Source organism: Pezoporus occidentalis, unplaced genomic scaffold (genome assembly GCF_034315485.1).
Source record: "Pezoporus occidentalis ecotype Australia unplaced genomic scaffold, CSIRO_AGI_Poc_V1 ctg119, whole genome shotgun sequence".
NCBI classification, from domain to species: Eukaryota; Metazoa; Chordata; class Aves; order Psittaciformes; family Psittacidae; genus Pezoporus; species Pezoporus occidentalis.
In genome coordinates this window covers 1,693,840-1,712,621 of record NW_026912983.1, presented here as the reverse complement: position 1 = coordinate 1,712,621, position 18,782 = coordinate 1,693,840, and the positions used below count along the sequence as shown (strand labels likewise).

The window sequence follows — 18,782 nt, the reverse complement described above, 5'->3', positions numbered from 1 at the left end:
GGGCTTTTCCAACCTACTTGATTCTGTGATTCTGCTAACACTTCGAAGTTTTAAATACCTGCAGTGAGTTATCCTGAAGACTTTGTAGAAAGCGTATCAGCCCACAATGGGATGGATGGATGGATGACAGAGCTTAATGTAAATGCTGACAGCTGAAGGCTGGTAGTGCTGCTGTGCAAGAGGTAAGCAACATTACAGTTTAACAGGCGGGAGTGGAAGGGAAGGGCTGATGTGACTTTGCTTGAAACCACATGAAATCAGTGAGAGAGCTGCTCGTGGGATTACTGGTCATGGCACTGACCAACAGACCTTGCTCCCTTTCCCAAAGGCTTTGCCTTTACTCTGATTTCCTTTTCTAAGGATTTTCTGTTTCACACTCCCATTTTGGCAATGATAGAACTGACTTCTCTTGACTTTTGGGTAGAGATAAAATCTTCCTTCTCCGTTCCTAACCTGCGGGCTTTATTTAACAAAGCCTGGGAGGAGGTTTGGGATTTTGTTTGTTTTCAATCTTTTCCCATATGTCTGTGGCGCAGGGAGCAGAAGGAACAGAGGAGGGTATCTTAGTGTGAACAGAGCCGACTGAGCCATGCTGTAATGGTAGAACAGAGTCTCTTTCTGCCCATAAAATCTGCTTGCCTGGCTGAGTATTGGAGAATGGTTTTGAAAAGAGGCAGTTAAATAGCGATTGTGTGTAAATGCGTTTGCAGGGGCTGCCAGTACTCGTCAGCTTTAGCACTTACCATAGCTCTGTAACTTGAACGATTTAAGCCTTACCAAATCGGCCCATTATCTGCGGAGAGATTAAAAATTCTGTAGTTTCTCTAAGTGTCCTACTTAAAATTCCATGCAAGGTGGACACTTCAAGGGTGATCTTCATTGTAGTCTTCTGCTGGTTTCTCTTACGTGGTTTACGGCCATAGGTTTATGGCCACCTTTAATGGAGGTGACCAGCAAATCACATGCTTTATTCACCTGGTTACATCTATGAATGTGATGAAGTTGTAGCGTTAGAAGACCCCCATCCTAGAACTGCGCTGCAGTCGCTGAGGGCAATCCTCCTATAACCTGGTAAGAACCACTCGTGGTGTAACCTCGGTGTACCACCCCAAAGCCTGCCCGTTGCAGCACGCACCACGTTTTGTAACGCTTCCGAGCGCTGGGCAAGAGCCCGCTTGTACAACATCGGCGTTCGAAACGGCCGAAGCGGACTCTTTATTGACGGGAGTCACTCGCGTTCCCGCGGTGGGGCAGAGCCTTCTCCTCCGCCCGCCCGGGCCCTGCCTCCAGGTGCCGGTACCGGTTGCGGGTGGGGGGGGGGGCCGGACCGGACGCGCCCTTTCACCGCCGGAGCGGAGGCGGCTCCGTTCCGGACGCGCCGCCCCACGTGTCCCCGGGCGCGCCGGCGCGTCACCGCCGGCTTGAGCCAATAGTGGCGCGGCGGCGCGCGCGCTGCGGGGCGGGGCGTGGCGGGGCGGCGCGTGGGCCCCCGCGCTCGGCTCCCGCGCCGGCGGGGTCAGGCGGGTGGCAGCGGAGAGGCGCAGGTGGCCGGTGCGGGGATGACGGAGCGCGGCGGGCGGTGCGGGATGACGGAGCTCGGAGCGGCGGCGCTGATCCGCGAGGGCTGGTTCCGTGAGACGTGCCGGCTGTGGCCGGGGCAGGCCATGTCGCTGCAGGTGGAGGAGCTCCTGCACCACCAGCGCTCCCGCTACCAGGAGATCCTCGTCTTCCGCAGGTGCGGTGAGGCCGGGAGCGCGGCCCGGGCTGGCGGTGGTGTGCGGGGAGCGGGTGGGAGCGCGGCGCCCAGCGCCATGCGGTGGGGCCTTGGCGGCGTTGGGAGGGGGCGGGGGAGCGCGGCCCGCGGGCCGGCTCCAACGCCGCTTCCCCGCTCTGCTCAGCACCACCTACGGCAACGTCCTGGTCCTGGACGGGGTGATCCAGTGCACGGAGCGGGACGAGTTCTCCTACCAGGAAATGATCGCCAACCTGCCCCTCTGCAGCCACCCCGACCCCCGCAAGGTGAGTCGTCCCCGGCCCTCTCTGCGGGCTCTCCCCGGCCGGGGCCCGACCCGCACAGCGGCTCCCGTCCTCCGGACCGGCCCTTTCAGGGTTGCCGCTGCCAGAGGCTGGCTGGGGCCGTGGCTTCTGGCGCTCCCACGCTGCAGGCAGCCCGCGTGGGCCCCGCAGCACATCCCAGCCGGGGCGGGACGAGCCCACAGGGCTGCTGGGTTTAGGCCGTGCTTTTTTAGGCCACGCTGTGAAAGTTCCCCCGTGAGCTCATCCCGCTGATGGCCGGTTCTCTGCCCTCTTCTCTCCCAGGTGCTGATCATCGGTGGCGGCGACGGGGGAGTGCTGCGAGAGGTGGTGAAACACCCGACCGTGGAGTCCGTGGTGCAGTGCGAGATCGATGAGGTGCGTTGGGCTGCGAGGAGGTGCCCGGGGGCTTCGCTGGGACGGGTGGGCTGCCCAGCAGGAAGCAGCTCTGCTTCGCAGCATCCCCGGAGCTGCTGCTTCACCTGCTGCCCCTTGTCAGCAGCGTGCGTTTGCTGCCTTGCGATGCTGGCGTGACACTGACAGCGCCACCTCTTTGCCTCACGAATCATCTACGTGGCAGCTGGCTGCCTCTTTCATGGGACTTCTTTGACACACAAGGGCTTTCCAGGCCAGCGTGGGCCAGGCACGAGATCTGGGGAAGGAGAAGTCTAGCTCTGTGAAGCTGCTGCTTTTCCCTTTCTGCCAGTGCAGAGCAGAGCACTGCTCCTGCCAGAAGAGGATGGTTGCTTTGTTAAGCAGTCTCCTGTGACTGAAAGCAGGAAAGAAGTGGGGGGGATTTGTTTCTGTAATACATGGGCTCATCCCCTCTAGGTCAGTTTGTTTTGATGCTGTACTTTCTAAGATAGTTTTGCTCTTTCCTCAAAGCAGGGCTGTATTAAGAATGGGAAGCGCTGCTCTATGAGACTGTGCACTCTGTCTGCCATGCTAATAGGCATATGTGCCTGGGTTTGAACCAGCACTGCCTGACACCAGCATATTTTTATGTCTTTGCCAGCTGCGAGAAGCTGGTCATGTTCAGTGCAATTGCTGGGCCTCTGGCAGTGGCTCTCTTAACAGTTTTAGAACGAAGGGGGTGATGCAGTGACCGTAGAGCAGAGGTGGGGATAACTCTCACCTTGCATCTAGAAACCTGCAGGAATGGTTTAAGAAGAATAAAAGAAAAGTCTTGAGCTGAGATCACCTCTGCAAGTGATGTCTGCAGGGAAAAGGAGCTGTAATGTCAGATCTGTAATCGTATTCTCACAGTTCCTTGGGGAGCTTTTGAAGCTCCAAGTTCTTCTTGTTGAGTTTGGCAAGGACAGACCAACAGTGTCACTGAACCCTGAGGCCATAGGAAAGGGCTGAGCGCAGCTTGTTGGCTGAAGATGCTGACAGCTCTTGAGGATCTTGCTAGCGAGTCAGGTTTGTGCTGAAGGCATAGAAGGAAATGACTCATTGTGCTCCTCTTGCAGCTGCAGCTGCACAGTAGCCTGAGAAGTAGCTCCTTGTACCCTCTGCTGACCCCCTTGTGCTCTCTGTATTCCAGGATGTGATCCAGGTATCCAAGAAGTACCTCCCAGGGATGGCAGTGGGGTATTCCAGCGCAAAGCTGACCTTGCACGTGGGAGACGGTTTTGAGTTCATGAAACAAAATCAAGAAGCCTTTGATGTGATTATCACGGACTCATCTGACCCCATGGGTAAGAATTCTGGCCATAAAAGGGCACTGCTTTCCACACTCCTCCTCCTTTTCTCTTCTACCCTACCTCTTGGAAGCAATGCCAGCCTGCCCAGGCTCCTTTTGAGTGAAAAGATTCTCACTGGGTCAGCTCTTTTGATAGAGAAAGGGAAGGGTGAAGACCAGAAAACTCTATTAGCAAGGCTTCAAGCCGGCTGTCCCATTTCTTTCCTCAAAATTTAACTGCAGCAGCTATTGCTTCGGGCAAAGAGTTAATCCAGGAATCTCATGGAGGGGGACAGCTTTGCACATGTGCCCACTAATGAAGCAGTAGCTTGTGTGCTGTTGCTGTCTGTACCTAACCTAAAGATGGCTGCAGTGAGATTGCTGTATTTCTGAAGGGGGGAAACTAAGGTAGAGAAGGACCAAGTGTAGTTACAGCACCTCATTTTAGGGGCCTGACAGTGAGCACCTGAGTCACCTTTACTGTTGCTATAGTCAACACAGGAAGAGGCATCTCTAAAAGGCAGTTTGGAGCAGGAGCTCAGTTTAAAAAGAGCTCACTGAAGCAAGAGGCAGGAGCTAAGACTGTCTTTGATAAAGGTCCTGGGCTTGCTATTGAGCAAAGCTAAAATGCTGATGGATTTGCCATGCTAGGTGCAGGCTGGAGTTCACCCGGGCAAAACTCTTTGCTTCCAGATTATCTCCAATGCTTGCGATCACCGAAAAGCCATTTGAAATTCTCCTTTTCCAGTGCAGTCCCTGTAGGCACTGAGCAAACTCTCAGGAGCCCACTGTGTTAGTGTCTCTCTCAGCATACCTCTTCACTCACTCGTCTCCCAGGTCCTGCAGAAAGCTTATTCAAAGAATCCTACTACCAGCTGATGAAGACAGCCCTGCGAGAGGATGGGATTCTTTGCTGCCAAGGTGAGGAGGATGTCTCTGGCAGAGGCTGATGCCAGATCATTGCACAGAGATGCAAAGGGGACTCTTCTTGGGGAGACATTACATAGGCAGTGAGGTCCATTTTAGCTCCCAGGTACAGGAGTGTTTTGATCTGGATGCATCAGCTCATTAACTGCTGGACTGCACTTAGTAAGTCTGGTGTAAGGGTGTTATCTTGCTTTGAAACCACATGAGCTGTGCACAGTAGAGCAGGTTTGGACTTGGGACCGCTGCTAACCTGGCCCAGACCTGTGCAGAAAAGAGGGGCAGCTCTCACCTCACATCCCATCTTCCCTTCTCCCTGTAGGTGAATGCCAGTGGCTGCACCTGGATCTCATTAAGGAGATGCGTCAGTTCTGCAAGTCTCTGTTCCCTGTGGTGGAATACGCCTATTGCACCATCCCCACGTATCCCAGCGGGCAGATTGGCTTCATGCTCTGCAGCAAAAACCCGGTGAGTTCCAGGCACCTCAAGTGCCCTTTTCCACTCCCTGGAAGCACACAGCCTGCCTCAGGCTGTGCCTTACAGAGCTTGAGCTGCAGCTCTGAGTTCTCCCAGCTGAGGCCTCTAGAGTCATGCTGGGTCCTGGTTCTGCCAGCCCAGGGCCCCAGAGCAGCAATGCAGCTTGCTCAGTGCTGAATGAAGCGCAGAACTAACCAGTACTTACCAGTACTGTAACTGGTTGCCTTAGAAAAGGACATTATTTTCTCTCTAGTACAACAAACTTGGAAGGGAGGAAGCCATTGCCAGTTTCCAGAGCCTGTTAATCCTATGGCTTATTGATGCTGGCTGTTACAAAGCAGCACCTGCTTGATAAGGATTGGCTTGCAACTGGTAATCTCATGCAGAGATCCAAGTGAGTCGTTGTTAGGATGTGGGGTGGTACATCCATGTCACACCACTGAGGTCTGCTCTCTTCCCAGTCTGCTGCATTACAGCAAGTCTCTAATGCAGCTGTCACAGGAGCAGTGCTCCTGCCTCCCTACACCAGTGTGTGTGATTTATCAGGGGCGCTGGCAGCATGCACTGTGCCTGACTTAACACAGACATGGAGTTTGCTCTGAAGAGCAAAAGCCTTGCTGCTTAGATGCTGAGGCACAATCTGATAGCTTCATCTGGCCCATGCAGTCTGACCTCATGTGTTGACATCTGTGAATAAGGGCTAGTCACAAGGGGTACAAGAGTGTAAACCCAGCCCTGGGGACTGGAGCTGTGCAGAACCTTTGACCTCATACTAGAAGAGAAAGTCATCTGTTCTGCTGCACATCCTCTTGGTTCTCTGCCATGAACCCAGTGCTGTCACACAGCCTTTTGCTCGCTGCCCAAACACTCCAGAGCTGCCTGACTTCTCTTCTGCAGAACACGAATTTCCGGGAGCCTGTGCAGCAGCTCTCACAGCAACAAGTAGAGGAGAGGAGTCTGAAATACTACAACTCTGACATCCATCGGGCAGCTTTCATTCTGCCGGAGTTTGCACGGAAGGTAAGCAAGGCTGTGCTGCTGTTCCTCCCTCAAGGATGAGGTACAACTTCTCTCAGCAGGATTAGGAGCACACAGGACTGAGGACTTCCTGCAACCCTAAAGGCTTCAGTGGGCAAGTCAGAGCAGGGCAGCATTTAGCATTTTGTATGACATAGCTGAGTATGAGTCAGTGTGGGAAGACTGGAGTTCAGTTTGGAACTGTTCTTTGGGTTCATGTCCCATGCCTTGATGGCAGATCACTCCTACTTCACCTACCAAATGTAAATTGCAGAACTACTGGTTCCCACTGGAAAGCTCCAAAAGGCAGATAAAACGTGGTTGTGGTTTCTGGCACAAACCAGAGGGTAGGGAAAGGATGCTGTGCTGTAGTTCAGCCTGCTGCCTTGCAGGACAGTCATTCTGTCATCTAACTGGTTTGCAACTGCAGGTTCCAGGAAAAAAAGCCTCCTTAGAGGGATGAAGGCAAATGTGTTTCAGAGCCATGTGTCTGTTAAGGACCGGGAGAGCTGCAGTGGGTCCATCCTGACGCTTTATTGTCTTTGGCTGTCTCCAGGCCCTGAGTGACGTGTGAGACTGAGAAGCTGCTTCCTTCCTTCAAGTTGGACCCTGAGATCATCGGTGACGTGGTTGGGACCTTCCCAGCAGACTGCAGATTTGCTCTCCACTGTGTGGGATTGTTTAACCCCTTGCCAGCCAACACTCCCTTTGATGATGTGTTAAAGATGATGGTGCATAAGCCAGATAAGACTATTGAACAGGTCTGCTGACTTAGTGCGTGAGGTCAAAACTGTTCTTTCCAGTGCTGGAAACGTAAGATGTCTTTTTCCTTTCTCTCCATTCTAAATTCTCCCCTCCCTGTGGCCCCCATCCCACCTCCACCCCCTGCAACTGACATGATGTATTTATAACTGACACCTATTTCTGTCTGGTGATCTTCTGAAACCTGGGAAGAGTGCAGAAGGGTCACTGCCTCGGCCTTAAGCACAGAGAGCGAGAGCTTTGTGCCCAGAGTTGTTGCTCTCTCCTGATAGGAGCTCCCTGCTGCTGAGACGTTTTGACTGGTAACGGGTCTGAGCCTTCATGTCCCACTGCCCTTCTGCGACACCTGCACTGTTCTGCAGCACAGTTGGAGAAGTCACAGTGCAAACTGTTGCCATTCACAATAGGTCTCCCTCCAACCCTGATGGAGTAGCAGTATTAAACACCAGCCAGGCAGGCTGGCAGCAAAGTCTTGTGGCTTCTTTTTTGGAAACAGAAGTGCTGAGGTAGGAGCAGGCTGACTCCTGTTCTTACCTCTGCCTCCGAGTGGTTCCAAAGAATGTTTATCAATATGGTGATAGGCGCTTTATATATATAAATATAAATATATCTATATAAAAACCAAACCTTAGATCCATTGCCTGCTGTTAAGTACTGATGCTGGGGAGTCAGTTGTGCTGACAAATCTCTCATCTCGGTCATGCTGGGATGCCTCAAGCCTGGGTATTTGCTAGTCCTTAGGGGGCCTCATTATTTCTAATGCTGCCCCCAGAATCCCCAGATGCACAAGTTGTTTTTCGTTGTACTCTGTCGTGAGATGGATCTGCCTCCACTTCTTTACTTCTGTTTATAAGGCTCCATACCACCGCTGTGCAGTGGGCATCTCCCCAGCACAACCACTGCGGTGCTCGCTCCCTTGCACTCAATTAAACACTCGGCTCTGGTTAAGGTGACATCAGTGTTGGTCACTGTGCTTCTTTGGGGAAGTGTGGGGTGGAACTAGAGGTCCTGAAAGTCTGTTGTGCTTGTCAGGGGTGCTGTGGAGTTGTTCTAACTTGCTCTCTCCTTTGGCTCTAGGGATGGCGAGTTGCAAACAAAACTAAGCTCTGAAGAGTGATTGTTGCATGTTATATTGTAACCTGACTGCATAATAGCTCCAGCTTCTGTCATCCTCTGTGCTGCAGAAGTCAGTGCCTTCTGTCCAAGCTGTTCACCAGCCCGAATGCTGCCTCTGGTATAACAGCTTTCCGAGCCCTTTTCTAGCTGCCCATCTCCCTGATAGCGTCACATAATCCCTGGCTATCACTGGCCCCACTCAGCCGCATCATCCTTTCCTCTGCAAAAGTGTGGTGGCTCCAAGGTGAGCTTAAGCTGAACAGGCCGGGGACAGTCGCTAGGTGGCATCAGGAGTAGACAAAAAAGCTCCTTCTGGGAGAGGCTTTTTCACTTGGTAGGAGAAAGCTGTAGAAGGAGCAAGCTTTTGTAGAGGTTGGGGTTGAGCATTACCATATTTGTGGCCATGCAAACAGCACACGTGGTGCAGCCACTGTGTGCCTACAGCAAGGGAGTTTTGTGGTGTCAGTACCAACCCTGCTGCTTTCTCCCCTTTCTGAGATTTGACACTTCTTTTCCAATGCTCCCTTCTAGTACAGGCATTGGTACAGCTTCTTTGTGGTCACAGGGGTTTGCAGAGTATTGGTAAACTGTAGAGCTGAGTCTGGGTCTCCTTTTTGTTGAGATTACTGTTTTGTCTCTCAATGCTCTGGGTACCTGTCTCCTTTCTCCTACAGCTACTGATTAGTTAGGGCTATTGAGGCGTTTTCATTGCTCAGCTCTTTTAAAGAGCAGAGGCTGCTTCTAGCCACTCCTGTTTAAATTGCTGGAGGACCTGAACCCCATTCAGCCCTTCATCCCTGATAGAAAACTACCTTTGGCACTTTCTCTCTCCTGGAATGGGAATTAAGACCAGGACTGTTAGTCCAGGAAGGCCTTAGAGCAGCTGCCAACTAGTAACAAGTTCAAGCCTTCCACCCACTCTTGGTGAGTACAACAATGCCCAGGAGGGAAAGAGCTTCCTCAAACCTGTTACTAATCTCCACACAGCTAATTACTCCCTCTTTCAGTGAGCTGCCTCCAGCTTTCTAAGTTCAGCCAATGGCCAGTGATGAGAGCAGGAAGAAAGGCTGTTTGTCATCCAGGTCACACAACCTCTGTCCACAGGGTCCTATGTGTAGTTCCCAAGCTATTCCAAATTGCTGTTCTTTACAGGCACTTTCAAAGACATCAGTGTCTTGCAATAGGTGAAGGCAGACATCAGTGCCAGAATCAAGAACTCATAACAGTGCAGCAGGAGGAGGGAGCAAGAGTTTGTCCATCTACAGGTAGTTCCATCTGAGCAGCTCACCACACAGGGGTGACTTAAGGTCTATGTGCTGTTTAGAATGGATTTTGGTGTGTCAATCATCTGTCAGGCAATTGTGTCCACAGATTGATTGATCCCTCCCACAGACATACATCAGGGCTGTTACAGTGCAGGATGCTGCGGCCAAGGATGCTGGGGACTGAAAAGAGACTGGCTGGCAATTTGGGTGATGCCCAACAGGAGAGAACTAATGGGGCCTCACGTAGACCTGAGCACTGAACATTCGAAAGCAAGCACTGCGGTGTCTCCAGGTGGTCAACTAAAAGACTTTGAGTTTTAGCTGGCTTTTGCCCAAGGCTTGTCAAGCAACACTGTTCATAAGCAAAGATCCACAGTGATGTTGTTGTCTAGACATGCTGCAGTCATGTTCCAGCATCTTATTAAGCTAGGAGCATATGAGCAGGGATAGGCTGTGTCCCAAGTAACGTTTAATGTCATACCAGTCAGAGCAGGTGGAGACAAGCGAGGGAACAGAGCCTGATGGGCTTTAGCACATCTATTGCTTAAGCCTCTTGGCGCCTTTTGAGCTCTGTCAGACTCTGCTCTGGGCTTTGCTCATTGGACTAACTCAATTTTTAGAAGTTCAGAAAGGAGCTTAAAAAAATGAAGAGAAATCTCTTGCCTGTATCTCTTGAGCCCTTTCTGGCAGTTAATTGGCCTGAGTGTCGTATTCATCCAGAGCTAATGTTATTGAGGCTTGGTTGAATTATTGATGAAGCTTGGCTGGAGCAAGAGACTGCTGAAATAAGAATGACAATTCATCTTTCATAGGGGAACAGCAGCCTCAGGAAGCAAACAGCCAAAAAATTAGTAACAAGTGGCACCAGGTTCAGGGAGAGAAAAGTTCCTATGATGAAATGGTGGGGGAAGAAGAGGTAAAAGTATGGAAAGTGTGAAACAGCAGCTCAGGTCTGGCAGGAGTATCAGAGGAAATGGCTAAGTATCTTCTCAACAAGTTAAGCACTGAGAAGTTTAGGTGATGCTCTTTCTTGGCTATGTATAGGATGGAGTTAAGTGCTTTCCAAATACCAAAAGGTGGGGAATTGGAGCGAGGGAATCTCAATCGCAGCACAGTGATGTGTGAAGCAGCTGAAGGAGGGGAGGGGTGTTACAGATGTTGGGATCCCAGCTGCAGGCCTGTGGCTGGTGGGGTTTGCAGTGCTCGTGGTGAGGGCTGAGGACCCTGCAGGAGGGAGCTGCCCTCTCCTTGGTACTGAACGGCTGCTGCAGCAGCGCGGGGCCCACATCTCCGGGGAAGCTGATGCTGTGTGCTATGGTGAGGGGCAAGATGATGTATGTGGTGACCCTGCATGTGTTTCATCCCCCTTCAGCTGTAATGAGGAGTAACCAGAACCCCATGCTGTCCGGAGCGCATGAATTCCTGTTTAAAGCTCTCCCAGCTGAGCTGTCCCACATCTTAACGTCCCTGGGGAGCTCTTGCTGACTGAATTCCAAGGCACAGTGTGCATGCGATCCCTCAGGAAATCCAAATGGTAAAGAACCCTTTCTATCTAAGTCTTGTCCAGCCAATCTTACCACCAACAGGACGAGTGTGGTCCAACAGGTCAGGTCATATGCCAGTAGGCAGTAACCCCAGGTGTCCTGACCCTGCTTTACAGCCTGCAATGCCTCCTGCGTGGAGCCAGGCGTAACGTTTTCCGTGGAAAACAGAGGCATTTTTGCAGTACAGGTGTTTCATAGCAAGTAGTCGCTTTTGAAGGAGACTTTGGTGGCATAACCGAAATGTTTAACTTTACATTCTGAAATGGCAGCAGGTTTTGAGCACACCACTGAAGCATTACGCTCACCCTCCCTTCATCCTCCTGGGCTCGACAGGCAGAGAAGGCAGCACAGCTCCCCCCAGCTCCACGTCCCCAGGGAGCTGTAACAGGCTCGTAGTCGTGCGTGCTCTGGCAGCAGCATCCCTGCGGTACTCCCCTCCTCCTCCCCCCCCACACCTGCTCTGCAGCTCTCAGCAGAGATGAGCATCATCCCACGCTCACGCTGCCTCTTCCTTGGGGCTGTCGGATGAGAGCCGATGCAAAGCCGTGGCTGGAGCAGCCACCTGCATGCTCCTCGGAGGCCCCCGGGGAGCGCGGTGCGAGGGAATGCTGTCCTCACAAATGAGCTGTGATTTCAAGCCCATGAACAAATTGGTTTCCCCTTCCAGGAAGGCTCACAACTGACTATTGCTGTATTTATTGCATTGGCCTTTGAAACTAGGGACTCTTGAGGGCAAAGAGAAAGGGTTCCAGTGACAGGAAAGTAGGAGCATTTGAACCCTTCCTTCAGCTGCAGCTGAGTGTTTCACCTTTGGGAACCAGACTTTGTTCTATAAGCCTGATGGAATTCTGCTACGTGCTTTGTGGTGATCTGAACCCAAACCAGGCAACAAATGGGCAAAAGACAGCAAATAACCAGGCCATAGAGGAAAGCAGTTGAAAAGTTACCTCATTCCTTAATGTGGCATTTGGTGCCAGACATAGCCTTAGCCTTTGTATCGCAGTCTTTGCTGCTGTACAGATGCACTGAGGAATGGTCAGGGACCTCTTTCTTGAAAGATTAAAACCTCTCCCAGTGCATGATGCTTGTGCACCTTTACTCATAGAAAAGATGGAGGTTGTTTTATGTGATTGTGGAAGCATATTCTGCTGTATTTCTGAACCCACTCTGCACCTCTGCTGAAGCCACACGAAGTGGGGGATAAAGTCCTTGGATAGCCAGGCCTTTTCCAGTTACTGTGCACAGAACTTTCTTCTGGAGCATCCCTACCCTTACCAGGTTCCCATGGATATGCTCATGGGCATGCTGATTTTGGATAGATCTGCCCTCACTGAAAAGTGGTAGAAACCCACTCAGACCATGTACAACTCCAGACAGGAGAGAGACTTCTAAAGGGTGAGTCAGAAAACAGAAGGAGATGAAGTGGTAAGAGGAAATCAAGGAAAGAATTGTCAGAAATGTTTATTCCTCCAAGGAAGACCTTCAGCTTTTCCTGTACAGAGTGATAAGTGTTTAAGTGTTGGCAAAAACAATAATTGGGGCCCTTCTTAAAGGTCAGCCAATGCAACAGGGAGCAAGGAACAGCAGGAACGAAGAACAATCCTGGTGCTAGATGCTGAATTCTTTCCAATTACTAAAAGGAGCAGTTTTATCACTGCAGAGTTGTTGTACTTCCTCTGGAGAAGGAGATGATGCTATAGCCTGTGGTGGAGAGGATCAGCAGTGGTGGTAGCAGAACCAGCAGGGTCTCTGCAAAGAGGATGGAGGGGCAGAGCTTAAGGAGGACAGACTAATGCAGGGGAAGTAGCAGAGGGAATGTGAAGAAGGGAAGGGCACAAGAGAAGATGAAGGAATGTGGAAGAGAGGCATCTAATATTGAAGGATGCTGTAGCAGAGCCTGGAGGGAACCTGACTGGATTTAGAGATCTGGTCCTTTGGTGGGCAGTGGAGTGTAAGTGCTTTGATGTGTTCTTATTCCCCTCCCTCCCTCCCAGCTGGGAAGGGACCCCCAGCCTTGCCCAGGCTACAAGTGCAGGTTTTGGCGGTGCTATGCTCAGCAGCAGGGCCACAGGTCTGGTGCTGACATATCTGGGCAGAAACCCTCCAAAGCCAACCCCCCGAAGAGGTAACAGTGATTTTATGACTGCCCTTTAATCCCAGGTCAGTCACTGCAGCCTGGTCACTGTTTACATCCCTGTGGGTCTCCCCAGGAGCTGATCTCTGGCTCAGCACATCATCCCCTTTTTTTAGTGGAAGAGCACTGTCATACTTGTGACCCCATTCGCTCAATGAAGCGTTGTAGGAAACAGCCCATTCAGAAGGCAGAGCTGCAAACAAACCCATGTTTATTAGAACAAGCAGTTTGGTTAGAGCAGATGGCCCCCAGCATGAAGACCTGGCAGAGCTGCTGGTGTTGCTGTCTGTCTAGCTTTTGGGCTAGTAGACTCGCGAGGTTTAGTCCTGCCTCATCACCACCAGGATGGGGTTGACTCCTGCCTGCCTGTCAGCCCAGGCACATCTCACACTCACAGGTACCTGCCCTGTGTTCCTCTTGAGCAACCAAGTGTGCTTTCTCCATTTGCTACCTTCCCACTTGCACCTCTCCTGGAGCAGATCGGCTGTGGGTCATTGGGCAAGTGCCTATGGTTTGTCTGCTTGCTGGAGCCTGGGACTCCACCACTCTCTGTCTCAGAGCCCCAGACTGGCTGGGAAGTGTTTGACAGAACCCATCCTAAGGGCTAGCACAGCAATCCTGATCAGCTGCGGATATCAGATTGGAAGGAAACAGCTCATGGTTCACCTGGAAGCAGAGGGCAGCTCTCACAAGGGGGTGAGAAACAAGGAGGTTACAAAGTATTTTGAGGAAGGTTGGTTTCCAGAAATGGCTAGCTTGTCACCTTCCCCACAGGGCTGTGTGACCCTGAAAAGGTTTTCTTCTTTGTATCTTTCAGTGAGGGAATCCACTGTTTCTTTTCAAATGTGCATGGAAGCGATGGCATCTTTTCCCTCAGGAGCATCCGGGGTGGTCTCACTGGCATTAGGAGCTGCATTATTTGCAGGGAAAGCTTCATCCTGCTGTTTCCAGGAACTGTAATGCTGGTAAGCAGTAGAAGTGGGGAACAGGTTTTTCTGCCTTCTGTTCTGTGTCCTGCCACAGCATCCCTTTGGCCAAATTGCATCCCTGTGGGGTTTTTACATGTGCTAAATTAGGATCACAATTCACCTTTTGACTGCTGTTTGTTGTTAGGGTCAGAAGAGGACTTGCCCTGAGGCAGTGTTTCTGGAGAAGGGGCCAGTGGTGAGATGGGATCCTAGCTCTGCCTCTGCATCTCACAGGCAGTGGTGCCATCCCCAAGTGATAGGGACGACGCAAAGCAGATAGAAGTGTTTAATAGCACCTTCTGCTGGCCTACGGACCAATCCCACTGGTAGGACGGCCTTTTGGGCAAAGGAGAAGCCTTAACAACTGTAAACCAGAGATCAGAAATGGCAGGAACTTACTCCAAGCAGCCTGCAGTGAGTACCAGCACACCCTGAGCCTTCTTCTGAAGCCTCACAGAGCAAAGCAGCTCCAGCTCTGACCAGTCTTTCAGTTCCCTGTTTTACCTTTAATACATTTAAGCCCAACCTCTCCAAGTCAGGGTTCACCATGTTGATCTGTACTTCCAGGGTAGGTTCAAGTCATATTGAAACAGCACTAGGAGCAAAAGCCAGTAACTTCCATCTGGCTTCCAGGTAGTCTTGTGTAGGTTTGCAAGACAGATTATGTTACTACATAGCTGCAGCCTGTGATCATGTACAAGGAAAGCCAAGTATGTTGGCATTCCCCAATGAGATGCATCAATGGATGCAGAGATCCACATCCAAATCCCCTGGAGTCTGGAACTCAGGGTCCAAGCCATTATCTGAATACTGGTGGTCAGAAGTGTTAGAGGTTTGTGCAAGCTGGTGGCCTATTCTATCCAACATTCTGTTCCCAAAGAGAGCTCAGTTTTAACTAGGAGAGGCACAGGTAGTGCCTACGATTTCTCTGAGTGGAGAACCAGCATGTTACTGGAGAGTCCCAGTCCTTTGCTTCCTCAGCCTCTGCAGGTCTGGCACATGGAAAGCCCAGAGGCACTGAAGTATCCCACTCAAGCAGCCAAGTGTTAACAACCTCTCCAAAGTCTAATTTGCCTTTGATATAGACTTAATTGTTTGCGTCACCCACTGGGCTGGGGGAGGGCTATAAAAGGGGCTGCAGCCATTGTCTGAGGCAGAAGAGAGCCCAGGAACAGCTCCCTCTCCCAGTCTTCCTCATTCAGCACAGTAGTCACAGCCTGTGCATCATGCAGCTGGTGGCCAGCCTGGTGTCCGTTCTGCTGCTGGTGTGGAGCGTGAGAGCCACGGCACTGCCTGGAGACGAGAGACTCGCAATACAGAGCACCAGGGTGAGTATAATGCACCCTGGGCAGGAGCTGGGTGAGGTGGGGGCACGCAGGAGCAGGCTGGAGCCAGGGGAAGGGTAATAAGGGCAATTAGGCTTCACCTGATGCAAACTCTTCCACCTCTATATTCCAAGGCACTACAGCTTCCTGCACTGCAAAGCTCTGCCTATTAATACAACTTAGTAGCCGATTTACTTAGGAAAGGTACCAGGGCAGATGACAGAAAGATGCAAAAGTGAAGTCTGAGCTCAGAAAAAACTGGCAAGAAGCACAGAGCAGACAAAAAAAGGAGAAAATAATATTGCTTAAAGAATACAGCATGAGAGAATGAAACAGTGCTAGGGAGGGAGAGAAAAGATATGTAATTGGTAAAATGATCAAGGGAGATGATATTTTAAATAGGACTCATGGGAAGGACAAATGTTTAAAAGATGGGTTCAGTAGGAAAGTAACAGAGGAATAATAAATGAAGTAATTATATCAGAATAAAATTGCTTTTTCCAGAGTAGTATTCACAAGGGGAGTTATACTGACATAGTTCTGCTAGAATAATTACACTCTGAACCAGCGCAGCTCGATGCAGTGGCAGAACTTATTAGAGCAATATAATTATCCTACCAACTGGCAAAACCCTAATATTATCATGGCTATAGCACTATAATAACTTTGTTTGTACTGTTTCCCTAAGAGGCCGAAGGGGTAGGAAGCAAGAGTGTAACAATCACAACCTGCCTTCTGCTTGCCCTCGCCCCGCGGTTTTCTCACCTGCATGTTCCTTGCCATCCCTGCTGTTCCTCGGAGCTGTCGTCAGTCACCCCACACTCTGCCAGTCCGGTCCAGAGCTGTATCCATAAGGCTGCTGTTGCTTCGTTCCTGCAAAGGAGCTACCCAGGGAAGCGAAGGATCCCAGTATTGGTTTCAAAGGCAGTAATTTCTCCTTTGTGCATATCCACGTTGTTTTCTCTGTCTCAGCGTTGGCTGCAGCTCATCCATCAGTGTCTCACTGCTTCAGGAGTGGGCTTACATCCCATTAACAACAAAACTGGCTGCAAGAGAGAAGCGTACAGTGTGCGAGGTGCTAGGGCTAGTGTTGTGCTAGAGATCAGGGCTGCTGCAGCTGGCTGGGGTTAACCCTTCTGGGGATAACTGTGACCTTCCAGCTGTGCATTCCTGCAATGGCAAATCCAGTACGTACAGAGTAAACTCTGTACAAATCCTAGGTGTTGGGGAAAATAAAACCAAGTTGTAGGGAATAAATGGGTAAATAAGGCTTTGGCAAGAATTAATTCAAGTGTAATGACTCTTCTACACGCTGTTGCTTACAAAATGATATAATAGATATAATGATTCTCTTCAGAGCATTCTGCTAATACTAATTCTGTTAGATACTAATGAACCAGTCCCCACAGGCACCACTGCTGTAACTCAGACAAATGCTTTAAGTATGAAAACTATTTGGATTTTACATATAAACAACCATAAAATGCATAGCAATGGGGAGCAAAGATCTGTGCGTTCAGATGCGCTCTTGGATGTAGTACAGGGACTCGAGCAGCTACCCCAAGGTGTGCTGTAACCTGTGCTAAGGTCTCTAACTGCTGCCAAAGAGCCCTGATCTCTTGCAGCTCAGGAAGAGCAGGGATGTTAGGAATGGATTGCCGCAGAGGAAGAGCTGCCTGGTTTCACTAACAGCCACAGCCGATCATGCATAAGGAATACCCCCTAAGAGCAGGCTCTCTGCCTTCCTCAGCCCTGAGCCTGGCTTGCAGCAGGTTATTTCAAGACATAGGGCTCACAGCTAGGAAGGAAGCTTACAAGATAACGTGACCCAAGAGGCATCTTCAGCTGGGTTCCCCAGTCTGTCCCCTAAAGGCTCAAGTCCTTTATGTGCTTGCAGCACAGGAGTAGGAATCAGGACAGGCATAAACTGGCTTCTTTCTTCTGCCACAAACATAGCGTGTTATTTTTCTATGCCTCAGTTTCTCTTGGGGGGAAGCAGGGTTGGTTACTAGAGCTAAGAAAGTGGTTAGAAATGATCCATGAACATCCTGGAGCATACAGTAATTGCTGCTGTCTGGGTCTGTCCATCTTTTGAGTCGCTCACCACAGTGGTCCTTAAGAGAGTCAGTGGATAAACACAGCCGTCCCAGCAGTAAACGTGGCATTTGTGAGGAGTGGCATGGAAATGCACTTCCAAGATTCCCATACACATTGGGAAACAGGATCTGTTCCTATCAAACCATCTATCTCCACTTGTCCAGTACCATGTCTCTGCTAGTGAGTCTCAGAGACCTGAGATGCTCAGGCAAGAAGCAGTTCCTTAGGTCTGATGGATGTAAAGTGAAGGGAAACAAGATAACTCACAGCTTGTTACTGACGGAAACCCCTCAAGCCCAAACCATTCTGCTGTGGCAAAGGGATGGAGCTCAGCAACCCAGAACTTCATCCTGCCTTCCCTAAGGTCAGGCTATTGGAATATGGGCTCTTGGTCTTGAAACACAAGCTGCTGCTGGAATAGTTTGCTCTTAAGTACTAAAGGTATTTATACCAACCCAGCCTTTTCCCCTTTGTTACGTTTCATTCTCAGCACTTTACATGGGGTTGCACTTAATATTCCTGAGGACTTGGTGCCTCTTTCCCAATGATCCCACAGAGGATGCTGAGCCGTCGGAGCGGTGACGGGAGCATGGCTTTACCAGGAGAGGAGGTAGGGATCCAGTTAGTGCAGGCAGCGAGGGATTTTGCAGCCGATTCATATCTATTTGGTAGCAGCCCTTTTCCAGTTACAACCCACACGTGTGCCTGTCCCCTTCCAGCTGGGAGAGGGGAGGATTGACCCCGGCAGCCGCTGATCCCTCAGCTCCAGCACTGCTTTGCTGATGGGAGAAGCGTTATCTCCAAGGGCAGGAAGCAGGGAAGCAAGAAGGGACCCCATGGTGGATGCGTGCACCCTGCTACATCCCCATCCTTGATGGCTGTGGGGGCCAGGGCCTCCATCCATCCCTCCCTTCTCCCTGCCCTCTGCCTGCAGGAACAGAGCACAGTGCGGAAAGACGCCATCCTGAAGATGCTGGCGGGCCTGCTGGACAGCGTGGACGTGGGGCGCGAGGCGGCCTCCCCAGCCATGGACGAGGAGGAGGGCAAGGTGGAGGAGGAGCGGGCAGTGCTGGGCCGCCTCGCGCAGCTATCGCCGAGGGACCGCAAGGCTCCCTGCAAGAACTTCTTCTGGAAAACCTTCACCTCCTGCTAGTGCCCCCCAGCCCGGCCTCACCCCCCGCCAACACCCTCCCCTCCCCTCCCCTCGGCTGTCCCGGCCTCCCGGCTCCTTTCCTTTTCTTCTTCACCCCTCAGAATAAAGCATGGCGCCTCGGGGGCTCGTCTCTGCCTCTCTGGGGAGCTCTTGGGACCCGGTGGAGGTGGCGGCCATCTTGTGGGTGCCCATGGTGGAGGGCGCCATCTTGTGGGGGGCGCTGGTGGGCGGCGGCCATTTTGGAGGGGCTTCGTAGTGGTGAGGGGTGTGCGGTGAGGATGG

At 51.3% G+C, this 18,782-nt stretch overlaps 2 protein-coding genes across 4 annotated transcripts; both read left to right on the top strand.

The window, feature by feature from the left end:
- The first annotated feature begins 1,469 nt into the window (after positions 1 to 1,469).
- SRM (spermidine synthase) lies at positions 1,470 to 7,851 on the top strand. The gene is made up of 8 exons (XM_062604701.1): positions 1,470 to 1,735; positions 1,899 to 2,019; positions 2,320 to 2,412; positions 3,581 to 3,734; positions 4,556 to 4,639; positions 4,965 to 5,110; positions 6,017 to 6,139; positions 6,693 to 7,851. Exons 1-8 carry the CDS (start codon positions 1,560 to 1,562, stop codon positions 6,708 to 6,710), a joined length of 915 nt encoding a protein of 304 aa, XP_062460685.1. The 5' UTR covers positions 1,470 to 1,559; the 3' UTR covers positions 6,711 to 7,851.
- On the top strand, positions 6,826 to 18,621 carry CORT (cortistatin). Of its 3 annotated transcripts, none has more exons than XM_062604753.1 (4): positions 6,826 to 6,949; positions 13,775 to 13,922; positions 15,158 to 15,253; positions 18,282 to 18,621. In XM_062604753.1, exons 2-4 carry the CDS (start codon positions 13,917 to 13,919, stop codon positions 18,498 to 18,500), a joined length of 321 nt encoding a protein of 106 aa, XP_062460737.1. In that variant the 5' UTR covers positions 6,826 to 6,949; positions 13,775 to 13,916; the 3' UTR covers positions 18,501 to 18,621. The 3 variants fall into 3 exon arrangements, with proteins under 3 accessions (XP_062460737.1, XP_062460727.1, XP_062460718.1); XM_062604743.1 differs by having other exon boundaries at positions 15,133 to 15,253; XM_062604734.1 differs by having other exon boundaries at positions 15,128 to 15,253.
- The last annotated feature ends 161 nt before the right edge of the window (positions 18,622 to 18,782 follow it).

Coding starts and splice junctions, on each gene's coding strand:
- SRM (XM_062604701.1), top strand. CDS start 1,560: ATGACGGAGCGCGGCGGGCGGTGCGGGATGACGGAGCTCGGAGCGGCG. Junction 1,736..1,898: donor GAGATCCTCGTCTTCCGCAG/GTGCGGTGAGGC, acceptor CGCTCTGCTCAG/CACCACCTACGGCAACGTCC. Junction 4,640..4,964: donor TGGGATTCTTTGCTGCCAAG/GTGAGGAGGATG, acceptor TTCTCCCTGTAG/GTGAATGCCAGTGGCTGCAC.
- CORT (XM_062604734.1), top strand. Junction 15,254..18,281: donor TCGCAATACAGAGCACCAGG/GTGAGTATAATG, acceptor CTCTGCCTGCAG/GAACAGAGCACAGTGCGGAA.